This window comes from Gymnogyps californianus, chromosome 14, assembly GCF_018139145.2.
Source record: "Gymnogyps californianus isolate 813 chromosome 14, ASM1813914v2, whole genome shotgun sequence".
NCBI classification, from domain to species: Eukaryota; Metazoa; Chordata; class Aves; order Accipitriformes; family Cathartidae; genus Gymnogyps; species Gymnogyps californianus.
This window is the reverse complement of record NC_059484.1, coordinates 15,595,246-15,616,715: the sequence shown is the minus strand read 5'-3', so window position 1 is coordinate 15,616,715 and position 21,470 is coordinate 15,595,246. Positions and strand designations below refer to the sequence as shown.

Genomic DNA, 21,470 nt, shown 5'->3' with positions numbered 1-21,470 from the left:
TCCATTTAACTGTTCTCAGCTGGAGCAGCTCAGATATACAACTTAAAAGTGCTATTACTGATAGGGTAACAGGAGTCTGCTTTCCTCATCGCAGGGCCTTGCTCGTTGCCATCCCACACTGCTGTACGTACGCAGCAGGAGACGGGGACTCCTGAAGTTTAATCTTGCTCTGACAGTTACTCACATGGTCCCATGCAAACCAGCTACCTCCTTTGGCCTCTCCTTCCCAGTCAGTACAGCAGGGACAGTTATTTCTGCATTTCCCTGTGCTTCTGTACTTGTTCGGATGTATAAACATTCAGCATTTACACAGTATTTCACCTCTACAGAAACAGATTAATTGAGGAATTAATATAATTCCTAATAGCATGGCTTAAAGCTTCTGATATTACACAAGGCCTTTAAACAGGAGGCTGCCTGAGCAGCACTGCCATGTTCTAAACACATTGGAGCGTGTGTCACTTTTTATGGTTTTCTTAAACCCTCAGCCTGTAACTGAGCAAAAAATACTAGATTTGAATTTTCTGAATAGGCAGGAAAACTTGAAAACCCTTTCTAAGCAGCTAAGGAATGAGAAGACAGACGTAACGGTGACTCTGTGCTTTAGTATCATCATGGTGCTCAGGCACTGGGACAGGCAGTGGCCTCCCCGGACGGACCTCCCGGGTGAACCGCCCCGGCACCTCCAGCTGCACAGGCAGACCCGGGGCTCCTCCGCCGCGCGGGGTGAAGCAAGCCCGGCCGCTGGGCTCTCGCCTCAGGGCCGGCGGCAGCAGCGGAACGAGGGGCCCCCTCAGCCCTTCCCCGCTACCGGGCCGCTTGGGGCGCCACCGTTCCCGCGGCCGGGGGCCGTGAGGCGGCGGGTGGCGGCCGGGCGCGGGCGCTACCTCAGACCCCCCCCCCCCCCCCCGGGCGGCCCCCCGGCCGCGCCGCCCTGTCAGCTACCGCAGCGCCCCTGGACGGAGATGCGCTGGGTCCCCGCCCACATTTCAGCGGCCTCCCCGCAACCAGCCAACCACCCAACACTTCCTGCAACCCCGCCAACCAATAACAGCGCTCCACGAAGGGCAGCGCCGTTGGGGCGTGTTTTGAGGCGGGCAGGCCTTTGAGCGGCGGCGGTATCAGCCAGTCGAGGTGCCGGATTGGCGGCGGGGCGGGCGGGTAGGCGCGCTCTCCGCCAATGGGAGAGGAGGAGCGAGGTGGGCCGGGGGCGGGGTTGGCGCGCGGTAGATAGGCGGGCGGCGGCGGCGCTGGGCGTGCGGGCACGTGACGGAGGTGAGGGCCGCGGAGGGGAGGGAAGGCTGGGGGCGACGGACGGGGGCGCGCGGGGCTGCAGCGCTGTGGGGGGTGAGTGCGGCCCCCCCCCCCCCCCCATATCCCCGTTCCCCCCTCCCGTCCTCCCCAACCGCCACGGCCGGGGCAGCTCCGAGACCGTTGGGGTGGGGGAGCGGGCCCGCCCGCGGGGCATGCCGGGAGATTGGCGGGGTGAGGCGGCGGGGGCAGCCTGGGGGAGCCGGGCCTGCCGGGGGGCGCGCGCGGCGGGCAGGGTCCGGCGGGGCGGCGGGATGCTGCTGGGCCTTGAATGTGGTGGGCGGCGGGGGACCCGTGCGTGCGCCGGGTGGCGGGGAAGGCGGCGGGAGGTGGGGACCCCCGGGAGCCGGAGTGAGAGGGGCGGCCGTGCCTGGGGAGGCCCTGCGGCTGGGGGCGGGCACGGGGTTGCCGCAGGCGCCGCCGGCGCTCGGTCGGCCCCCGTAGGCCTCTGAGAGGCCTGGCGGGGAGCGGCGGGTCTTCTGGTAAGTTCTGGGATCTCTGGACTGGGGAGCGGCTTGTGGCGGGGCCGCGGCTGGAGCGGGGCCGATGGGGCGCTTGGTTGCCCCCCTACCCGCACGGGGTGGGATGGGGAGCGGCTTCTGAGGGAGGGGAAGCGGGGATCGGAGGTGGATGTGGGTTGGCGTGTGGTTTGGGTTTTATCTGGCTTGTTCTAATGTCGGCCGCTAACGTGTGGAAATAGTCTTGAGCTACCTAAAAATGCTCACCATCAGTAAGAAGCCCTGCAGAGCTAGAAGAGGCGATAGGTGCGGAGCATAGCGTGTGGCCCGGTTCGGGCTGTGTGAGGGGAAGTAGAAGTCTCTGGAAGGGGGGAGTTCAAGGCAGAGGACTGAAGGCCCAACAAGTGGGGAAGATGTGGTAATCAAACAGCAAGGGAGGCCAAAGGTGAAGTACAGACGAGGAGACTGCAGCAGTAAGGTCTGAGAATTTTGGGGACTTAAAATGCATGTTTTGATTTTTACCGCCTGAATATCATTGGGTTTGGATGTCTTCAAAATAGTATATAGATAACACTTTAGTTCCCATTTTTGGTTGAGGATTTTTCTGTGTGCTTTTAAAACAAAAAACCCCACACCTTTGAATTAAAGTATCCATAGCCTACTGCTTTCTTTTCTGTACTGATTCTAAAGAGTGAACTTGCACATGCAGTTTTGTGGTTAAGAACTTTCTAGGCTGTAGAAAGAGAAATGCTGCAGGTGATTTGGTTGTGAAGGGAAGCAGACATGTATTAATAGTAGTAATAGTAATGGTAAAAGTCCAGACTTTATTATTGTTAGTGTTAGCGTAATTAATGCTGCAGTGTTTCTGCAGAGCATCGTGGGAAACTCTTTTTGGAACTCATTTAGAGTATGTTAGATGTCTGAAAACTAGTCCCTAGGAGTGTAATGTATTTCTAAATGCAGTATGTTTACTTAATGTTGCAAATAAGCACGGCTAACACACAGGTTTTATGGGACATTTTACCCACCGCGGTTCGGGTTGTTGCTAAAATATTGCAAGGAGATAGCGGAACTATAATAATGTATGAGATAATACAGGTAAAATACTGGTTAAATGCAGGTTGAAATATCTTACTCTAGGTTCACTCTGCACTTGAAATGACTTCAAAAACCTCCTTACTGTTGATTTGGCCATATTACGTGGGCTTATCCAAAACACTTAACAAAACAGGAAAAGCTTTGAGTTAAACTTTGTGTTTATATTAAGTCTCAGTATTTCTAGTTTAAAAAAAAAATATTATGAAGGGTATACATGTACAATTCACAGACAACGTGACAAGTGGTGTGTAAGTTGTAAACTGCTTCCTGCTATCAGCTGCCCTCCTAGGAAAGGAAGCCTAATGCAAAACAGTAAGAAAGCTTGCAGCTTCTGTTAGATTAATCTCTCATTTGATGTGCTGCAGTACTTCCCCCTAAGTAAATGAATAAATCCTTTACTGAGAATACACTGTGACTTGTACTTAGCCCTGCCTTTTACTTCCTTTTCTGGCCTTTCATTTTTGTGCCTCTGGTAGTGATCGTGATGGCAGCCTGTTCTTGCTGGAATCAATTCTGTAGCAGGGCAAACTTGAATTGATTTCTAGGCATGATGGCCTGAAAGAGCTTGGGGCACCTCCAGATCTCCCCCCACCTAATGTAATTTCCCCTAGCAGCCCATCTGTTTTATGGTCAAAAAGCCTTGCAGTTCTCTCTTTGCCCTCCAAGGACTTCCAGTTCTGCGGGAATGATCTCTTTGCTGACAAACGGTACATGGTGTTTTCTCCCTTACTGTGTCTGCACTGTTGTACATTATTTTTAGAAACTGGCATATTTGAAATGCTTATTAAAAACAAGCTTTGTTGCTGTTGCCTTTCACACCTAATCTCTTGCCTCGTTTGTGCTCCTTACAGCCCAACCAGAAGGCAGCTTTTTCTGTGGGGCTATTGAGCTCTCCAGGAGAGGTTTAGCTAATCCTTTCCAGGGGACTTTCCTCAAATCTTATGTAGCGGTGTATCCTAGCCACTCCCTTTTTAAAAAAAAAAAAAGGGGAGGGGGGCAAACCACCCCCACACAGAGCTCCTGCCTCTGGCCTGTTGTAAGCAAGGTGGTTTTAGTTTAGCCTTGTCTGCTGTTCATTGAGTTATGATGTTAAAGGCAGAATGTTCACAATGCTGGAAGTTGTCTAGCTGCAGAACTAAGCATTTAAGGGGAAGAAGTGTTGTCTGCATCATACGAATTGCTGCATATATATGAACATAATTTATTTTATCCCTGTCAGAGGGGTGGTGGGATAACGTACTGGCTGCTGAAATTACAGTGTTTGGCCACACAGTTAGTTGTTCAGCTTTGCCATAGAGTGTAGATCTCTCAAATCTGCCTAAAGACAGGTCTGTCTTACACAAGCACAGATGACAGAACTGCACACGAAACTATGGCATTAAGCTGACTCTGCTGCCAATAGTTTAATTTCCTTTATCCTTGGCTACTTACTTTATCTCACAGTACTTTCAGTTGTCCTGCTACAACTCTTTTTGCCTTTGTGTGCTGGATTGGACTGGAGTATTGATTCAGGGTTAAAATAACATGGCAGAAGGACTTCGAGCCATCTTAAACCAGCTGCTAGTTCATCATGAGGCTGCGTAAACAGTTACCCTGGCACCACAGAGGAGCCAGGATGTGGAAGGTGGAGGGATTGTGAGATGTAGAAGAGATTTCCTTTGCTCTTCAGTAGTTCTGACTTTAAGAAACTAGTGGACTACCAAGTAGGGTAGCCAAGCCTTTGCTCAGAAACCATAAAAATCTTATTTGAGAGGGAAAATGGGTATCTGTGTCTCAGCCTTTCTGTTCTTGTCTCCTTGCATTTTTTTTTGTGTTGTGATGAATTTTCTTTACTTTTCTCTTTAAATTTTTCCTCCATAATTCTTGCCTTGCATGGGGATGCATTGTGCTTGTTTTTACTGGTGTGCTTCCACTGTAAATACCATACTGAAATCCAGTATTTGGAACACAAGACTTTGCCGGCGGATTTTGCTCTTCCTATTCTTAAGTCATTCAGCTGTCACTTCAGATGCTGCTGAAATAGAAAACATTGATGCTCTTCCAGTTAAATTGCTGAAGTGTAGTTCGTAGTAAGTCACTTATTTTTTTATAAGACCCATTTCATCTGGCTGTTAATTCTTTAAAAAAAAAAAAAAAGTAGTAAACTAGATAGCCAGTAGCAATTCAAAGGTAGTTATACATTCTGAAATATGCAGTGTTAAGAACTGGCTTGATGAACCACTCAAATAGATTAGTAACCAAGGAGATGATTAAACTGGTTTTGCAGGCTCTGTTTGACCTGACAGGGAAGTTACTTCCAGAACACACTATTTAGAAAGTATGATAGCGAAGGACTTAAACATCCCTTGTGTGGGCCCTTTCACTGTCTGTCCTCCCCCAGGACGTCTGTGTTAGAGAGAATGGTGACAACTATCTGCTGTATGGGTCAAGTGTTTCCACCATCATGCCAATAATTAAGAAGAACTTTCCCCTTTAGGCCCAGTAAAAGAGGAATTCTAAATAAAAATAAATCTCTGAAGCTGCATGACTTCCTTGAAATTCAAAGGTAGCAATCACTTAGTCCTACATTTTGAGAGTGCCACTTCTATGGCAAGAAGCTGATCTGTCTCTGAATCTCACTCCAATTTGGTTTAGTTTTTACTTTGTAAAAAAGTAAAGTCTGTGTAGTGTGGCTGTTCCAGATGTCTGTTTTCAGTGTTCTGCTATAGCTAAAATAGTAAATTCCAGGGAAAAATGCTTTGGCCTTTTGACAATCAGGTGAACAGTGCTTAAACATCAGCTATAAATTTTCTAGTGTAGAAGCTGGCTGTGGATGGACACACGGAGAACAAGTGATTTTTTTAGCCCTGGCAGTCTCAAACCCTCTTCCTAGTTAGTACTTTGGTATTATACTGCAGTAGTTTTGCCTTTGATCCAAGTGGTGTGCCAATGTCTGTAAGTGTCTGAAGACCTTAAAAAAAAAAAAAAAAGTAGATGAAGTTTTAGTCATCTCTGACTTGAAAGGTTGTTACGATGAAAACGAGAGTTGCACTGAAGTAGAATGGAGACGTAAGAAGCTCTTGCTTATTATGAAAGGATTCCTTTGTTAAAGGCTTTTGGCAGTTGCATGATCAGAAATACACTAACCTTCAGAAATATTACACAGTTAAACCTAAAGAAGGGAAGTGCAGGCAGAGTCAAAAATGGCTAATGATGATGATTGCTTGGAAATTGGACACTTCTTCAAGGGAGAAATCTGATCATAATAGAGTAGGTGGCTATGCATCGGAAGGTTAGACTACATTTTAGGTGACTAATTGAACACCTGTAGTTGCTAGCAACTTAAAGCTCCACTAAAAAATTGGTTTATGCCTGTTTTGTATAAAACCTGACTTTCTTCTCTCTCCCCCTCCCTCCCTTTCTATCTTCTATTTAGGAATAACCTAATTTACTAGGGCATAGTCATGTTTATGTTGTGTCCCTAAGGATTGTGTGAAGTTGAAATTTTCTCCTGTAGCAGTACATCCTTTATGGATAGAAGTAGCTTTTTAATTATCGAAAATGTGCTTCACTTAAATTGCTCTTCTGAGAACATAGTGTCTTTTATTTCTTATAATTTAGTTAGCTTGTATATTGTTACAGATTAACAGAATAAGGAGCTTGGCATGACAACTGGCAGTTGCAGGAGATGCTATGAGTCTGTACTCAAGGTGTATGAATGGTAGCTTATGTTGAATTTGGGACTGACTTAATATGTAGGAGGTGTCCTAAACAGCTTTCTGTAGGGATATAAACTTGTGAATACTGCTTGCCAATGATTATAAAGAGGCAAGGATGCGAAACTGGATTAGCTTCTCTTCATGCTTATAGCTTTTTGGGGGGGGGGGGGGGAAGCTTGCTTGGGAACTTGAATAGATAGTACTTCTACCTTGAAACGAGGTTCAATGAGGCCTCAAATTCAGACAGAGCATTAACTGATAAATGTAGACCTACAGGGTCAATATTTATGGTTGTATCAGGAGCACAGATGTGCAGAGTGGCATAGCTTCTGCCCCTGCTGTATGGGTCACTGGTAGAATTGTCTGGTTTCACTAGGATGCTTTGACAGAAGAATTTCTGGAGCAACCTCGCCTGCAATATGAGGCTGTGCGGCTTTGCCACTTATGTACTAGCATTTACCAAAGTCCATTTGCTGCTGACAAATATTTTCGAAGGGTTGTAGTTGGGGTGGGATTGTGAAGTAGGTAATTATTACGTATGGAGTCAGTACTGGCATGAAAGGGGGGATGATTTAATTCTTTCACCAAAACTTTATTACTGGTTGGCTAGTGGTGAGATTACTTAAGGAATTACTTGCATGCTAAATCATTAATATCCTTTGCACAGGCTTGGGAGGAGGTATGCAGAAACTCCTTCCTGTTGGAAGGAGAGGAGAGAATTGGCTTATTTTTAACCTTGCTGTATTTTTAAGATTAATTTCCTTGTATCACTTTCCAAATGATGAAGCGGTCATTCTATCTGCATAATATAATTCAAAAGCAGTTATAAAACTTGGGGTAAAATCTTCCTGAATTTAGCTCTGTTAAAAATGTATTTGGTGAGGCCCTGTTGATAAGGTAAGACAAAATTCAACACTGCTCTTGGACAGGTGTCCTTGTGCCATCTCTTCTGTAGTTGCTTCTGTCACACAGGACACATCCAGAGCTTTAAAGATCGCTTTCTCAAATGAGGTTTCAGGCTCTTGTTTTCTTTATTGTTTATATGCTGGTGGGCATGAGTTTATTCAGAGAACATGCTATCTGTGCAAGAGGAACTTGAACTTTCAAGGGTACCGATGTTTGCTTGACAGTTTTCATTCCTTGGTTTTGTATTGTGGTTCCCACATTAGTAATGAGAGCTATGAGCTGCTATGAGGTCTGTAACTGTTTTCAATTTTGGCTGTACACTGTGCATTAAGCAAACAAGCTTTCCTCATATGTAACAACACTTGAAAGTTGTTGTCAGCTGTTCATGCTGTGAATGGTGTCCTTTTGGCTCAGAGGTGTTGCGGTGCAGTTGCCTAAACTGTGAGGGGGAGGGTTGTGAGCATGCATTTAGATGGTAATCCTCAAGGCCATCACTATTGTTAGAAAACTGGCTGCAATTGCATGTTGCTGTAGTGACAAACTGGACATGACCTCAGCAAAAGTCTTTAAAATACAGTTTTGTTGTAGTTATAAAACATCCCCTCTGTCATTAGAAGTAGGTTAAAGAATAATCTAAGAGCGGTAGATCTGGTATGCAACGTAGTTTTCGTGTATTGGATAGTGCTGATAAGCCTTTAAGACTGTAAATTCTTTTAGTTGCCTAAACGTGCTTTGGAAAGTTGAAAGTTTGTTTTCTAGCATGATCTTATGGCCCTACAGGCACTGCTGACTCTGCTTGAGTTATGTTTGTAAGTCTCCAGTGCTACAGCCTGAGCCAGGAGTGTAAGGGAAGGAGGGGATGTTTGATTTTGTACTTGCTTTCAAAAAAGTATTAGTCTCAGTTATGGTTTTGGAAGAAAAATTTGGAATGTGATTCAAAAGAGAAAAGGTGAACAAGGCACAGGTTGTTTTTGGGGGGGGGGGGGGGGCGGGTTGGCAGATAAAACTATGAGCAGCATGCTAGGAGTGGTGCCTTCTGTATCAACCTAAAGGTGCAGTGATCTTATTTTTCTAGCAAGAAAGTAAAATTGAAACCCATTTTACTTACAAGATCTTTTGAGCTATGGCTTGCCAAGGTCTATCATATTTTAGGTGTGACAATGTGCTGGGCATCTTATAAAGTAGTTGAAGTGTGATATTTTAATTCTGTAAAGCCTCTGTTAACGGATATTCTTTCTCTTTGGTCATCCTGTTAATTTAGAGATCAAAAGAGGGGAATCAAATCAACTGTCTGTTAAATAGTAAGAAATTTTCTCCTGGGTCTACCTCAGTAGCCTCAACTGCTTATAGACATCTGCCAGTAGTATGAATGACTGTTGGCAGTAATTCCAGAATAAAACCTGGGGAAGGGGACTGATGAATGAAAATGCCAGTGTCCCACAGTTGAAAGGACAAAAAAATATTGAACAGGAGATAGAGGATTGATTATTCTCTGCTTGAAAGAGCTAGCTAATTGTATTTCAATTCCTGAACGGAATGGAAATTTCAGTTTCTGCATGATGCATCTGAAGTCCTTCATAAGAAAGAAATAGGTTTTCTGTTTAGGCTTTTGCAGGTACATAGGTTGTGGTGTTGTGTACATGTGTCTGCTGTTCTGCTCATGGACTGTGGCAGTGTAAGAGCAAAATTTGTGACACTTCTGCACCATGATCTGTGGAACTTGCATGCGTGGTCCTCCACTCAGTTAATGTCTGTTTTGTATTAAATACTTCAGCTTTATGTTGTATTCCTCTCGGGCTTTTAGAGCTGTCTCAACCAGCCAGATGCAGTAAATAAGAGCTGAAAAGATAAACTTGCACTTTTCTTTCAGTGGTATGACTAGGCACTTCACCTGTTGTCTTGGATGCTTTGTTTTGTACCGAGAAGCAATGCTTTGCTGTGCGTGCAGCACTGGCTTGACCTCTTTGCCTTGTCTTATTTATTCAGATCATGGAGCTGAAATGGCTACTGTATGTGACCCTGCTCGCTCTTGGGACTCTTGCTGTCCAGGCACATGATATGGATGATGACAATGATGGTGATGATGTAGTTGATATTGAGGATGACTTGGATGATGGCATTGAGGAGGTAGAAGAGTCAAAGCCTGAAACGAGCACTCCTCCTCCAACTCCAAAGGTCTGGCATGGAACTTCTTTTAAAAATTGCATTACTGCTTGTGTTGTGGTTAATGTGAGTCTGATCAGAGTTGTCTTTACTTTGCTAACATTTAAGATGATGTGATGTTATTAAAGGTGTTATCTCGGAATAGGGCTTGGAATTAAGCTTAGCTGCTGTGTTCCTATTCTCGCGTCCCCCACGTTCTTCCTGAAGACTTAGGTCCAGCCTTGAAATCGGTAATGTGATTATCAGGAGTTAATGCTAATGTTTCCAGCTAGATATATACTTTAGTTTTAGTTGCAGACAGGAACACAGTGGCTTGGCACAAGCAGCAATATTTATGTAACTTCTGTATTTATGCTGCAAGGGTGTTCCAGGTAAGCTGTAGAGGGGGAATGTGAGCTGCCTATGTTTCTTTAGAGTAGAGAATGTGCCTTGAAAGGTGCATAGACGCCTCTCTTCTCCAATAGGTTACCTACAGGCCCCCAGTCCCAACCGGCGAGGTGTATTTTGTGGAGTCCTTTGATAAAGGAACTCTGGATGGGTGAGTATAATCTGAAGGATGATTCAGTATAGCAAATAATTAAAAATTTTGGTGAAAGGCAACGAAACCCTCACAAGAGCCTGTGTTACTCAAAATTGAATCAAAGAGCAGTGGTTGGTGAGGATTACAGCAGTGACTGTATGAGGCTGGCTGTTAGCGCTGAGCTAAACTAGTATTTCTTTAAGTTCTAATAACAAGGGGGAGGTGAGCCATACATGTGTAATGTTTTAATCCTCTTTTGACTTTTTACTTTCCTCAAGTAACGTGAGGATGGTGAGGTACCACTTTTTTTTTTTTTTACAAGAGCAAGACACTGAGGCCATGATCCTACTTTGGGGGTGGGGTGGGAAGTGGCAAATGCAGAAAAGTTTGCAGGCTTGGGGATAGAACTCTTCAGGGGATCAAGACACTGGCGTGTAGTCATAGGACAGCAAGGGCTGTCTTATCTTAGAGGTAGGATTTTTAGTGGGGGGAAAAAAATTGTATGGTTTTCCAACCATTGGATGTCTGTCTTCTAGATGGATCCTTTCCAGAGCCAAAAAAGATGATACAGATGATGAGATTGCCAAATATGATGGTGAGTCCAACCCAGGTTTTGGATGGTAGATGTTTCTGATGTCTTTTGTCATACCTGAAGAAAGGTGCAAGCCTTTGTTTTCTGTTTCCCAGTTAAAATTATATTCACTGAAGAAAATGGGAGGGGCATTTAATACCTGGCTAACAATATAAGGTATAGTTCTGATTTAGACAAAATATCCACTCTGAGATTTTAAAATAATCTTTAGCGAAGATGTCATGCTAATAACTTGATAAGGTACCCTGTAGGGTGTTATTTCAGAATGCTGACTATCTTGTTCAAAATTGGGCTAAACAAAGACTGTCTTGAATAAGTTTTGATAATGTTTGGTTAATTTCTCTCCAGGTAAATGGGAAGTCCAAGATATGAAGGACACTAAGCTTCCAGGAGACAAAGGGCTTGTATTGGTAACCCGAGCTAAGCATCATGCAATTTCATCCAAACTTTCGAAGCCTTTTGTATTTGATACCAAACCCCTTATTATACAGTAAGTAAAGGATAACTTAGTGTTCTTTTATTTCAAGGGTGACGTGATAGCAGGCTGAAGTTAATTCCATAACTGAGCTTTTGTTGACTGGGGGTCTAAATGACACAAGATGCTGTAACCTATTATTATACTGTTTAAGTAAGAGTAAAGTAGTAACCCAGATTCCCAAAGTGGGAAGTTAGGAACAGCATGGGTCCCTCTGAAGCCTGAAAAGGAAAGAAGTCTATGAAAACTAGACTTGGTAACTTGTCTTGGGACTTCAATTCACTTGATTTAATTGTAGTAACAAGGTCAGGCTACTGACTTTTGTACTGCTAATTGTGAAAATCCTTGTCCTTTTGGACAAAAGCTGGTCTGTATGTAGGTCAGTGCACTTCCTTATGCAGTAAACTGCCCCCTGTTTCCAACGTGGAGTGGACAGAGTGGTAAAGATACACTCATTTCCTTCTTCCTTTGTCTTAGTTCATCTGTCACGGAAGATGAACAGCTTGCCTAGCTCTGGCCATGACTGATGTAGAAGAATCTACTTGCATGTATGTTAGACTAGCAAGTCAGGGAAAAAAAAATCATTCAGTGAGAACAGTTGAACTGTGGATTATTACCTACTTCATCAGTTTTAAACAAACAGTAAGCTAATTTGTATTTGCACAAGATAATGAATTGGTCACTTTGCTTTGCATGACTGTTTAGTTTTGGCTCAAAATACAAGGCTAAAAATAAATCACAGTGGTCATCCACTCCAGCTGCTGGCATTGAGAGAGGATCAAGCATACTTAGCCTGTTCCTGACAGAGATGTTTTGCCTTTTTCAGACTCCTTGGCATCCCTAAATATACTGTTGTATGCTTATAACCCTGAAGGGGCTTCTCCTAGCATCCAGTTGTTGTCAGTTTGGTAGTGTATTGCAAATTGAGTTGTCTGTCTGCCATAGTAGTTGTGGGGAAAATAATTGGCTTGCCTTAATCTCTGTTGCAGTGTCTTACATACTGGAAAGCTGCTTCTTCTTTCTCTCTACTTCTAGATCATAATCTTCTAGACCAGCACTCAATTCCTTTCATCTTTTCTGTCAGGTTAAGTCTTCTAAATCCTCAGTTTTTCTTGTTTCTCAGGCCCTTATGAATATTTGCTTAGTCCTTAGAGTACAGCGTGTATTTTCAATATTCACTGGACACGTGATTTAAAACAAACAACAACAAAACAGTCTTACTCTTAATTTGTACTTGAAAATTGTAATTGTATATTACAGAAGTAATTTTTCCTCATGTATAACACGTTTTTCCCTTCTCTGTCCAAAACTAAAACTAGGTATGAAGTAAACTTCCAAAATGGAATAGAGTGTGGCGGGGCCTATGTGAAATTGCTGTCAAAAACCCCTGAATTGAACCTGGTGAGTCATGCTGCTACTTTGAGTATTAGCTGTGAAAGAAAACTTTTTTCATTTTGGTTCTTCCTGAAGAAACCTCTTCAATAAAGGCAGTGGGGCATATTTAGGGCCTGATCTCCAAAGGACTTTGTACTCAGCGGTTTCTGGCCTCTTGAGTGAAAACTCTGGAGTTTCCTAGTAGCTGAGCAGTTCTAGACCTTTGCTGAAGTCTGCAATACTTCAGATTTCCCTAGGTTCTAGGGCGAGAGAGGAGGTATCTTATGAGAGTAGCCAGTGTATGAGAGAAACCTTCTCAGCAAGCTGTTGCCAAGAAGGAAGATACCATGTTTCATCTTCTAAAACAGACTGATGCAAATAACTAAAAAAATACACCTTTCATTTATTGCCTTGTTTTTGACATGTGAACCCACTTGTGAGTTACTGGGTATATTTAAAAAAAAAGTCTTGAGAGGTTGGACTGGATACAACGTTATATGTTCAGCTGCACATGCTAGCTATATAGAACCATTTGCTTCATAAATGACCCTCGAATGCATTGTCTTAAAAGTGTGGTCAGTGGAAGAGACCATGCCACAACTCCGAAGGATTAAGAATAATTTTCTCTACTCTCAATGATATACCTACCTAAAGTGGTTTAGCCTGTTCAGACAAAGCTTAACTGCTGGGTCACCTTGCGTAGGCTTGTGTAGCCTATGGGTTTTCTTTAGCTGTCTTCCTAGACTTTATAGGAAGTACCTTTTATGACTTGTTACCCATCCTTCTCCTTTCCTTCTGCAGTCTCATTGGAGTTGTATTATTAATACAAATTCCAAATTATTAGGACACCAAAAGAATACTTGACTGTCTAACCAGTTTCATATGTGCATTGAATTTTAAGGTAACGTTAGCAAGAACAAATAGACTTGCTTGCAGTGTTCAATGGTGAGATTATTATATCCAGTTAGCTCACACATTGAGACAGTACACCAGTTTATAAGTGTGTAAACTAAATACAACTTGGCCTCACTTTTAATGCTGCTTATCACTTTGAAAGAAACTCACTGGACTAGCTAGTCATTAGTTATTACCAGTAACTGATATTTCTATATTGATAGCTTTTAATATCATTTATTGTAAGGTAGAGATAAATGTTGTGGTTGTCACTTACACTTTATCTTTTTGATAACACTTGAATAGCTGTTGTTTTCCATCTGGAAAGTAGAGACCAAAGGTGCACAATCAAGTAGCTGCAATAATTCTGGTGTTTCTCTAGAGGCTTGTATTCATCATACAAGCTTTAGTGTGGGTACTTCACTGGTGTGATATCCAAGCTGCAGAATAATTTCTAATGAATTGGGAGTACCAATGCCAGGCAGTGACTTAAGTTGTATTTCAGAATAACGGAATGAAGTTTTGCATTGTTTTTAAAGGATCAGTTCCATGACAAAACTCCATATACTATCATGTTTGGCCCTGACAAATGTGGAGAGGACTATAAATTGCACTTCATCTTCCGGCACAAAAACCCAAAGACTGGCAAATATGAGGAGAAGCATGCAAAGCGTCCAGATGCAGACCTGAAGACTTACTTCACTGATAAGAAGACCCATCTTTATACTCTGGGTACAGTGACTGTTAACTATGTGTGTTAATAACTACTATGTTTCCTGAATCAAAAGCTCATAAAATGAGCCAGATGAACAACTGAATATTTGTGTCAACACACCATACAACTAAAAACCACTTGAAAGCTCTGAATGCAAAAACTGATCTTATTATACAAAGGCTTATTTCTTCCTTGCAAGAAGTCTCGATTCATGTAAGAAAGGTCATGAGACCTTGTACTTAATAGTTAAAGGAGAACTGAATTTCAGAGCAGTCGTGAGTAACTTGATGTGCTAAGTATATCCAAAATAATTATCAACATTTATAAACTGCTTGAATGCTGCCCCCTAGTAATTTGGGGTATACTAGGCTCTAAATTTAGAGGGGTAGTCTTTTTTTTTTTTTTCTTGCTGCTTTCATAGTACCAGACAAACTCAGTGGTTCTTGAAGTACGGTGTCTGGTATATTAGCTATGACTAAAATCTTTCACAGTACTCAAGAGGATCTCTCTAGCTTTTCCTACTACAGAGGCAGCAATGGATAAAGGAGCGAGATTAAAATCCTGTGAGTCAGTAGTAGGGAGTTTTATTCTTGTGTAGAATGTGAATACGTACATTCTTACTACTAAAGCAGTACTTACTGTGCCAAAGTCAACTTGCTGTGGTAACTGGTAAATCACTCTGCAAGCTTCTTTGTGCTTTTAGCATATTTAAAGTAGGACTCCTGCAATGAGTCTTCTTTCTCACAAGGTGAGATGTCGTACATCATCACTAGTTACACTTTGGCATAAGGAGAAAGGTTCTTAACAATTCCTTAAAACAGTTGCTGGGTAGGTGGTAGCTTGGATTGCTGAAGTTCTAGTTGTATAGTGGGGATGAGTGAGGCTTTATGATGCATGCTTTGTATCATATATGTAATGGCTACATCAACTTTTTTACTTGCAGTCTTGAATCCTGATAATAGTTTTGAAATACTGGTTGATCAAACAGTTGTCAACAGTGGGAATTTGCTAAATGATATGTCTCCTCCTGTGAATCCACCCCGAGAGATTGAGGACCCGAATGACCAGAAGCCTGAGGACTGGGATGAGAGACCAAAAATCCCAGACCCAGATGCTGTTAAACCAGATGACTGGTAAGCTGTTGGAGGGGTGGAATTGAGGGAGGCCTTAGCCTGATAATTTGATCCTGATCAAAAAGTCTTTCTCAGATGACTTATAGAAAGTTTTGAGTCTCACCATTGTGATCAAAACACAATCAGTTTAGGCATCTGAGCAGCAGTTTGGTAGACAAAGGCAGACAGGATCCACGTCCTCTGGGAATTACTGTTTAGTGCTCCTGTTACCATGCTGGCCACAGATAAAGATTTTACTGAAATGGCTATGCTAGCTGATGCTTTCATCCTTGATGAGATCAAAAGATGAGCTGCAGAAGGTATAACTGTAAGATGTCTGTAGTTGTTTGTGTAATGCATAGTTAAAGTGACTGAAATAGCTGACATCCTAAATCAGAAACTGATACTGGGTTTCTGTCTTTGAACCTATGCTTTGTGAACCATAGCATATGGTTCAATTTCAAGCTCAAATGCGTGTTTGCAGCAACCGCTAAGATATGGGCTTTGCTGTAATATGCACTTTCTAGGTTGGTTTCAAAAAATAAGTAGCAATACCTTACAGCTGGCACCGTGACTGTGCCATGAGGCACATGTATAGGTAACAAGATTGCAAGGCAATTATGTTCTGAAATCATAGTGTTGTTCTTGCTCTGTCAGAAGTGAAGCTGGCTTGTTGTCTAGACCAGTGGGCTTGTTCAGAGTCTGTAGAATCATGCCTTGGGGTTAAGAACTTTAATGTGTGGTGTGTGTTAATACATAATATTCTGTTCTCAAGGGATGAGGATGCTCCTGCAAAGATTGCAGATGAAAATGCTGTGAAACCAGAGGGCTGGCTGGATGATGAACCAGAATATGTAGCGGACCCTGACGCTGAGAAGCCTGAAGATTGGTATGTTTACTGCCTGTTGCAAATGACAGCAAAGATTTCATGGCTTTGGTACTGGCTTTTACAAATATAAGAATAGCTAGTTCATCGTTGCTCGGTAACAAAGTCGTCGATTCAGGCTATCTTGCTTCAAAAGTAGAAGGCAGAGTTGGTCTGAGGAGTCTTGTCTTCCTGCGTTCACCTGCGCGCTTTCAACTCTTCCGTGATTGTAAGCTGAACAGGGCAGGGATGGTCATCTTACAGTTGTACCGTACTTGGAAGGGGCGGCGGGGGAGGCTGTGCTCGGGGACTGGCTTTTGTTGAGCTTCTGTGCTTCCAAGCTACTTCTTGAAAACCTCGCTCCTTCTGCGGTGTCTTTACCTACAGACCTATGCTATACAAAGTTTCAGTACCTCCATTTTATGATAGAAATTTTAATTTTCCCAGAAATCAGACATTGTCTAAGTCTTACTCTGTATAAAGGCAAGGGGCAGACTTCAAAACTGAATTTCCCTTTTCAGGGATGAGGATATGGACGGTGAATGGGAGGCACCTCAGATTGCAAATCCTAAATGTGAGACAGCCCCTGGCTGTGGTACCTGGCAGCGACCAATGATTGACAATCCAAACTACAAAGGCAAATGGAAGCCTCCTATGATTGATAATGTGAACTATCAGGTTGGTGTTTTCATTGCTTGAACTGCTGGCCAATGCAGTATTTCTCTTACAAAAAGCAGAATATTTAGATTCAGCAGGTGTAATTAAGAATACAAATGCTGTCGTGATTGTACTGTGTTTCAAGTGAACAGATTCAAAGTGCTTTCTTACTTGGCTTCACTTCTTTGTAGCACAAATGAAAATTGATTCCCAAAACCTGGCAAGTTGCACCCATAGACATTGTAATTAAGTGCAATGGAGTGGTCTTTCTCTCTGTTCAAAATGGGCTGAAAACTAAAAATTGTATTATAGCAGGTGAGGCTGAATGTCTTTTGTCTTTCCTAGGGTATATGGAAACCTAGGAAGATCCCAAACCCGGATTTCTTTGAAGACTTGGAACCTTTCAAGATGACTCCCTTCAGTGCTGTGGGACTTGAGTTATGGTCCATGACTTCTGACATCTTTTTTGACAACTTTATCATCTGTACGGAAAGAGCTGTGGCTGATGACTGGGCCAGTGATGGATGGGGACTGAAAAAGGCAGCTGATGGGGCTGCAGAGGTGAGCGATAAAAGTTTAATTGTGCGCTTCTGATGGGAACAGTAGGAGCATTGCTGCTGTTCTCTCCCACAGTCTTTATCAATATATACCTATATGTACCAAGGCTAGGGGTTATGATAAACCAGATAGGAACCTCAACTCCTAATTATAATATGGTAATGGTTGCTATTAGTAGCAATGAGTAATCACTGCTCTTTTGTGAGGTTTTTGCTCTGACAATTGGGACTGTTAACTTTAGCCTAATTCTTAATTTGTAAACTATGGAAAAAGTACTTGTGCAGGTTAGCTTTAATTTTTCTGAGGTATGAAATATAATGTTCAAAGTTGCAAAAAGCCTATTTGAAAATTCTGTAGCTTAAACTTCACTGCTACAACTTGCTGTATGGGATGAAATTTGACAGTTCTTTTTATCTTACAGCCTGGTGTTGTGGGCCAGATGATGGCAGCTGCTGAAGAGCGTCCCTGGCTTTGGGTAGTCTACATCCTCACTGTGGCTTTGCCAGTGTTCCTTGTTGTCCTTTTCTGCTGTTCTGGGAAGGTATGCATTTCCTCCAATAATAAGTAGTATAATCTTTAAAAAGAGAGTCAGGAAAATGTGCCTTAACATCACCAATAATTGCCTGGTTTTGACAATTTTTGTAGAAACAGCCAAGTGCTGCAGAATACAAAAAGACTGATGCTCCTCAGCCTGATGTGATGGATGAGGAGAAAGAGGAAGAAAAAGACAAAGGGGACAAGGAAGAGGAGGAGGAGGAGGAAGCAAATGAGGAAAAGCTAGGTAGGTAAACTAAATAATCTTGAAACAGTGTGAGTTTTCTCTCTGATAGAATAAAACAGCAGGGCTGGCAGACATGGAGTAAAGCCAGTGGTGAACTGAAGGTAAGTCAGAAATGAGAATGAGATTTTTTTTTTTTAATTTCCCGTAGAAGAGAAGCAGAAAAGTGATGCTGATGTAGGAAGTGCTAGCCAAGAGGAGGAGGAAGAGGAGGAGGACGAGGACAGGAAACCTGCATCAGAGGTAAGAGTGCTTAATCTTTGAGGGAAGTCTTGTGCATTTCTTTTTCCTCAAGTCATGTAGAACAAGCCTTACTAAAGTGTTAAAAGTTAACCTGGCTCATGTGGTACTCCCTCCCAGTGTCAGAGCTTTGGAAAACTTAATCACCCTGCCGAACAGGAATTGCTGTGGCCAGCTTCAGCAGAGCTGGGCACCTTGCTAAAGGCACTGCCGTAGACCCTGCGTTGTGAGAGGAGTGGGATTGTGTGGAATGCATCTTCTTGAGGCAAAAGGCTTATTCAGCTTTGTATGCAGTCAGGATATGACCTCTTAAGTGCTCCACACTGCCATAATGGCTGACTTAAAAATGGGTGGAGTGTTGCTTGAAGTTAAAGGGATTCTCGCAGCAGCAGCTGTTGGGCACTCTCAGCAAATAGTGTACATCCACTGTGAAAACAAGAGGATTTGTGTTTGCCATGTATAGAAAGGAAGGGTAGTAACAGCAGTAGGTCCTTTCAAAAATTAAATCCTAACGTAGAAGTGAAAGTAGATTATTTTTTGTAGGTTTGCTCAAAATGGTTTTTAAGGATATTCTTAGATTTTATTTCCTTGACGTTTACACAAATTACTTTCTTGCAGGAAGAGGAAACTGTGAATAGATCACCTAGAAACAGAAAGCCAAGGAAAGATTGAAAAAAGTCGTAAGAACTTGATCTGTGATTTTTTTTTTTTTTTTTCAAACATGGTTCTGGGAGAGGACCTTGGACACCTTACATTGAAACTTGGACAAACCTCAAGATTTCACCATCCACAGGTTCCAGTCACACTATCCAATGTAATGGTGTGTCTAGCAGTAAAGTATTTGCAATCATCTGTTTTAAAGAACATCATTCCTGTAGAAAGAATGCGTTTAATATAATGGGCTGTGGATTTTGGAATGTAACATAACTAACCTTTTCATTTTTGGTTTTAAATATTCTTTTCTGTTAAGTAGATTGGTAGAACTTTTCTGGTGTCAAACCTTGGCTTAATTTAATATATTAATTAGTGAAAAATAACAATATTGAAAGTGCTAGGTGATAAAAATGCAGTTTTATAACTAGTTTTTTTTACAAATATGTAAATTCCTAAATGCACCAATGTCTTTATATCCCTTTAAAATTTGATAATTGTTTAAAGAAAAGTTGTCAATGTATTTGACAACCCCTCTGCCCACAAAAGAAAAGAAGACTGGGGGGGGATGTATGGGGAAAACCAGTAGTGAAACTCTCTAATCAATCAACTTCATTCTTTTGGGAGGAGGGGGAAGAGGAAGAAGGGGTGGAAGGAAGGGGTTAGTCAGTGTATAGAATATGCATACTGTGCATGGCTGAAGCCTTGTTAAGTGTTGACAAATGATCTAGGATTTGGAGTGGGTCATCTTAATGTGGCATTTAATCCTGCGGACCTTGCAGATAATGGATTTTGTTAGTTCTTGAACTCTCTTTGTAAAGCTAATGGGTGGGGGGGTGTAGACTACTTCCCCCTTTCCCCTCTGTTCAGCCACTGATACTTTCCTTTCTCTGTGACTATACAACTTTTTCTGAGTGCAGCTTTGCCTCAGTTGCTGAAGTGCTTCATGTTCAGCTCATCGTCGAACTCTATTTTTATAGCTAGGCCTACTCCTTTCCAGGGTCCAAACACTGGATAGGACAGTGTTCCATATCCTCTCACTGTTATCACTGTGTGTCTACTCCTGTAGAAATGGGGGAGGTAGTCAGGTAGACAAGTTGAACTGAGTATTTGTTAAGGAAAAAAAAAAAAACCAAACAAGATGTCAGTATTGTAGGTGGGGAAGGAGCATGTGGAATATCTTAACCAGTATGTGAAACTGTTTAAGTCTTTTATCTGCTCTTCATGTAACAAATGCATCCTAAATTATATTGTGAATGTTAGGGAGTTCAAATTCCAGCTGAATAAATTTTTTTAAAGCGTTGAGTCTACCATATTACACTGTTTCAAACACTTTTTTTGTGGAATGCAGGTGATCACTACAAGAGCATACCTCTGAGGGTGAAATCTATGTAACTCCATTACACTGTACCAAATATGTTGGCATTTGGATGTCTATATAGATAAACTTTTGCCTTTGTTTAGAGTGAAATTAAATGTCCTGAAATTACTCTTCTTGCACTGAATTTAAACACTCCAGTGTTGTTTGGTCATAGCATAGGTATAGTGTGGGGAATAATTCCCAGGGGTTGGGGAGGGAAGAGCGTTCCAATTACCTTGCAAACAATCTAACCAATTACTAAAAGACTCTTGTTTTGGGGTTTTTTTTGTAAAACACCTTTTGCTGCCTGTCCTTATGTTGTATCCCTTGGTTGTTGTGTTTGAAATATTAGTGATCACAAATGCATAGCAGGATTTCTTGATCTTTCTGCAGTGTGTAAATAAACTATTGTAAGCAAGATACTGGAAGTAATTTCAGACTTCTGTTGGGAGCTATTGCATGTTTAGAATGCCTTTGCCTGTTGAACACCTGGTAAATACTGCTCCTTATTGCAAAAATAGCTTATACTCTGACATGGAAGATGTCATAGCTTAAGCATTGCTACTAGCTTGTTCTCAGGACTGTATTTTTATCAAGGAGCAGCTGCTATTTATGACTCTCAGTCCTTTGAGATGAAGTGTATGTAAATGGTTTCAATTCAGCTAACATTTTGAGCACAACTAATCTAATGTTTTTTTATCTTAATATGCAAATTGCCTTAAATTCCCGAACAATTCATGTGCATACATGTTCTTTCAGAGCATCAAAAGTGAACTTGAGATCTGCTATCAGCTTTTAAATAGTATTATATTAAAGCTAATTGTAAATCTACATTTGCCTTCTGCTGAATCTCCTGAAAAGGTCTCCTGTCTGCATGTTATGGCTTTTTTTGATACCATAGTGTATGCTTCTTAAATAATCACTACAATAAATGAAGACTTTCCAAAATGGATAGACAACTCCAAAGTTACTTTTTATTCTGCTTTCTGACTTGGGTGGCTCAGTTTAACCTCAGAATCACTCTTATTTTTAAAGCCTTGGAGGA

At 42.1% G+C, this 21,470-nt stretch overlaps 1 protein-coding gene across 3 annotated transcripts; it reads left to right on the top strand.

Moving 5' to 3' along the window:
- The first annotated feature begins 9,460 nt into the window (after window positions 1-9,460).
- CANX (calnexin) lies at window positions 9,461-19,622 on the top strand. Of its 3 annotated transcripts, none has more exons than XM_050905168.1 (14): window positions 9,461-9,646; window positions 10,099-10,172; window positions 10,691-10,749; window positions 11,095-11,236; window positions 12,541-12,622; window positions 14,029-14,221; window positions 15,148-15,337; window positions 16,092-16,205; window positions 16,703-16,859; window positions 17,184-17,399; window positions 17,818-17,937; window positions 18,048-18,177; window positions 18,326-18,417; window positions 19,033-19,622. In XM_050905168.1, exons 1-14 carry the CDS (start codon window positions 9,461-9,463, stop codon window positions 19,084-19,086), a joined length of 1,809 nt encoding a protein of 602 aa, XP_050761125.1. In that variant the 3' UTR covers window positions 19,087-19,622. The 3 variants fall into 3 exon arrangements, with proteins under 3 accessions (XP_050761125.1, XP_050761124.1, XP_050761123.1); XM_050905167.1 differs by having other exon boundaries at window positions 18,042-18,177; window positions 18,329-18,417; XM_050905166.1 differs by having other exon boundaries at window positions 18,042-18,177.
- The last annotated feature ends 1,848 nt before the right edge of the window (window positions 19,623-21,470 follow it).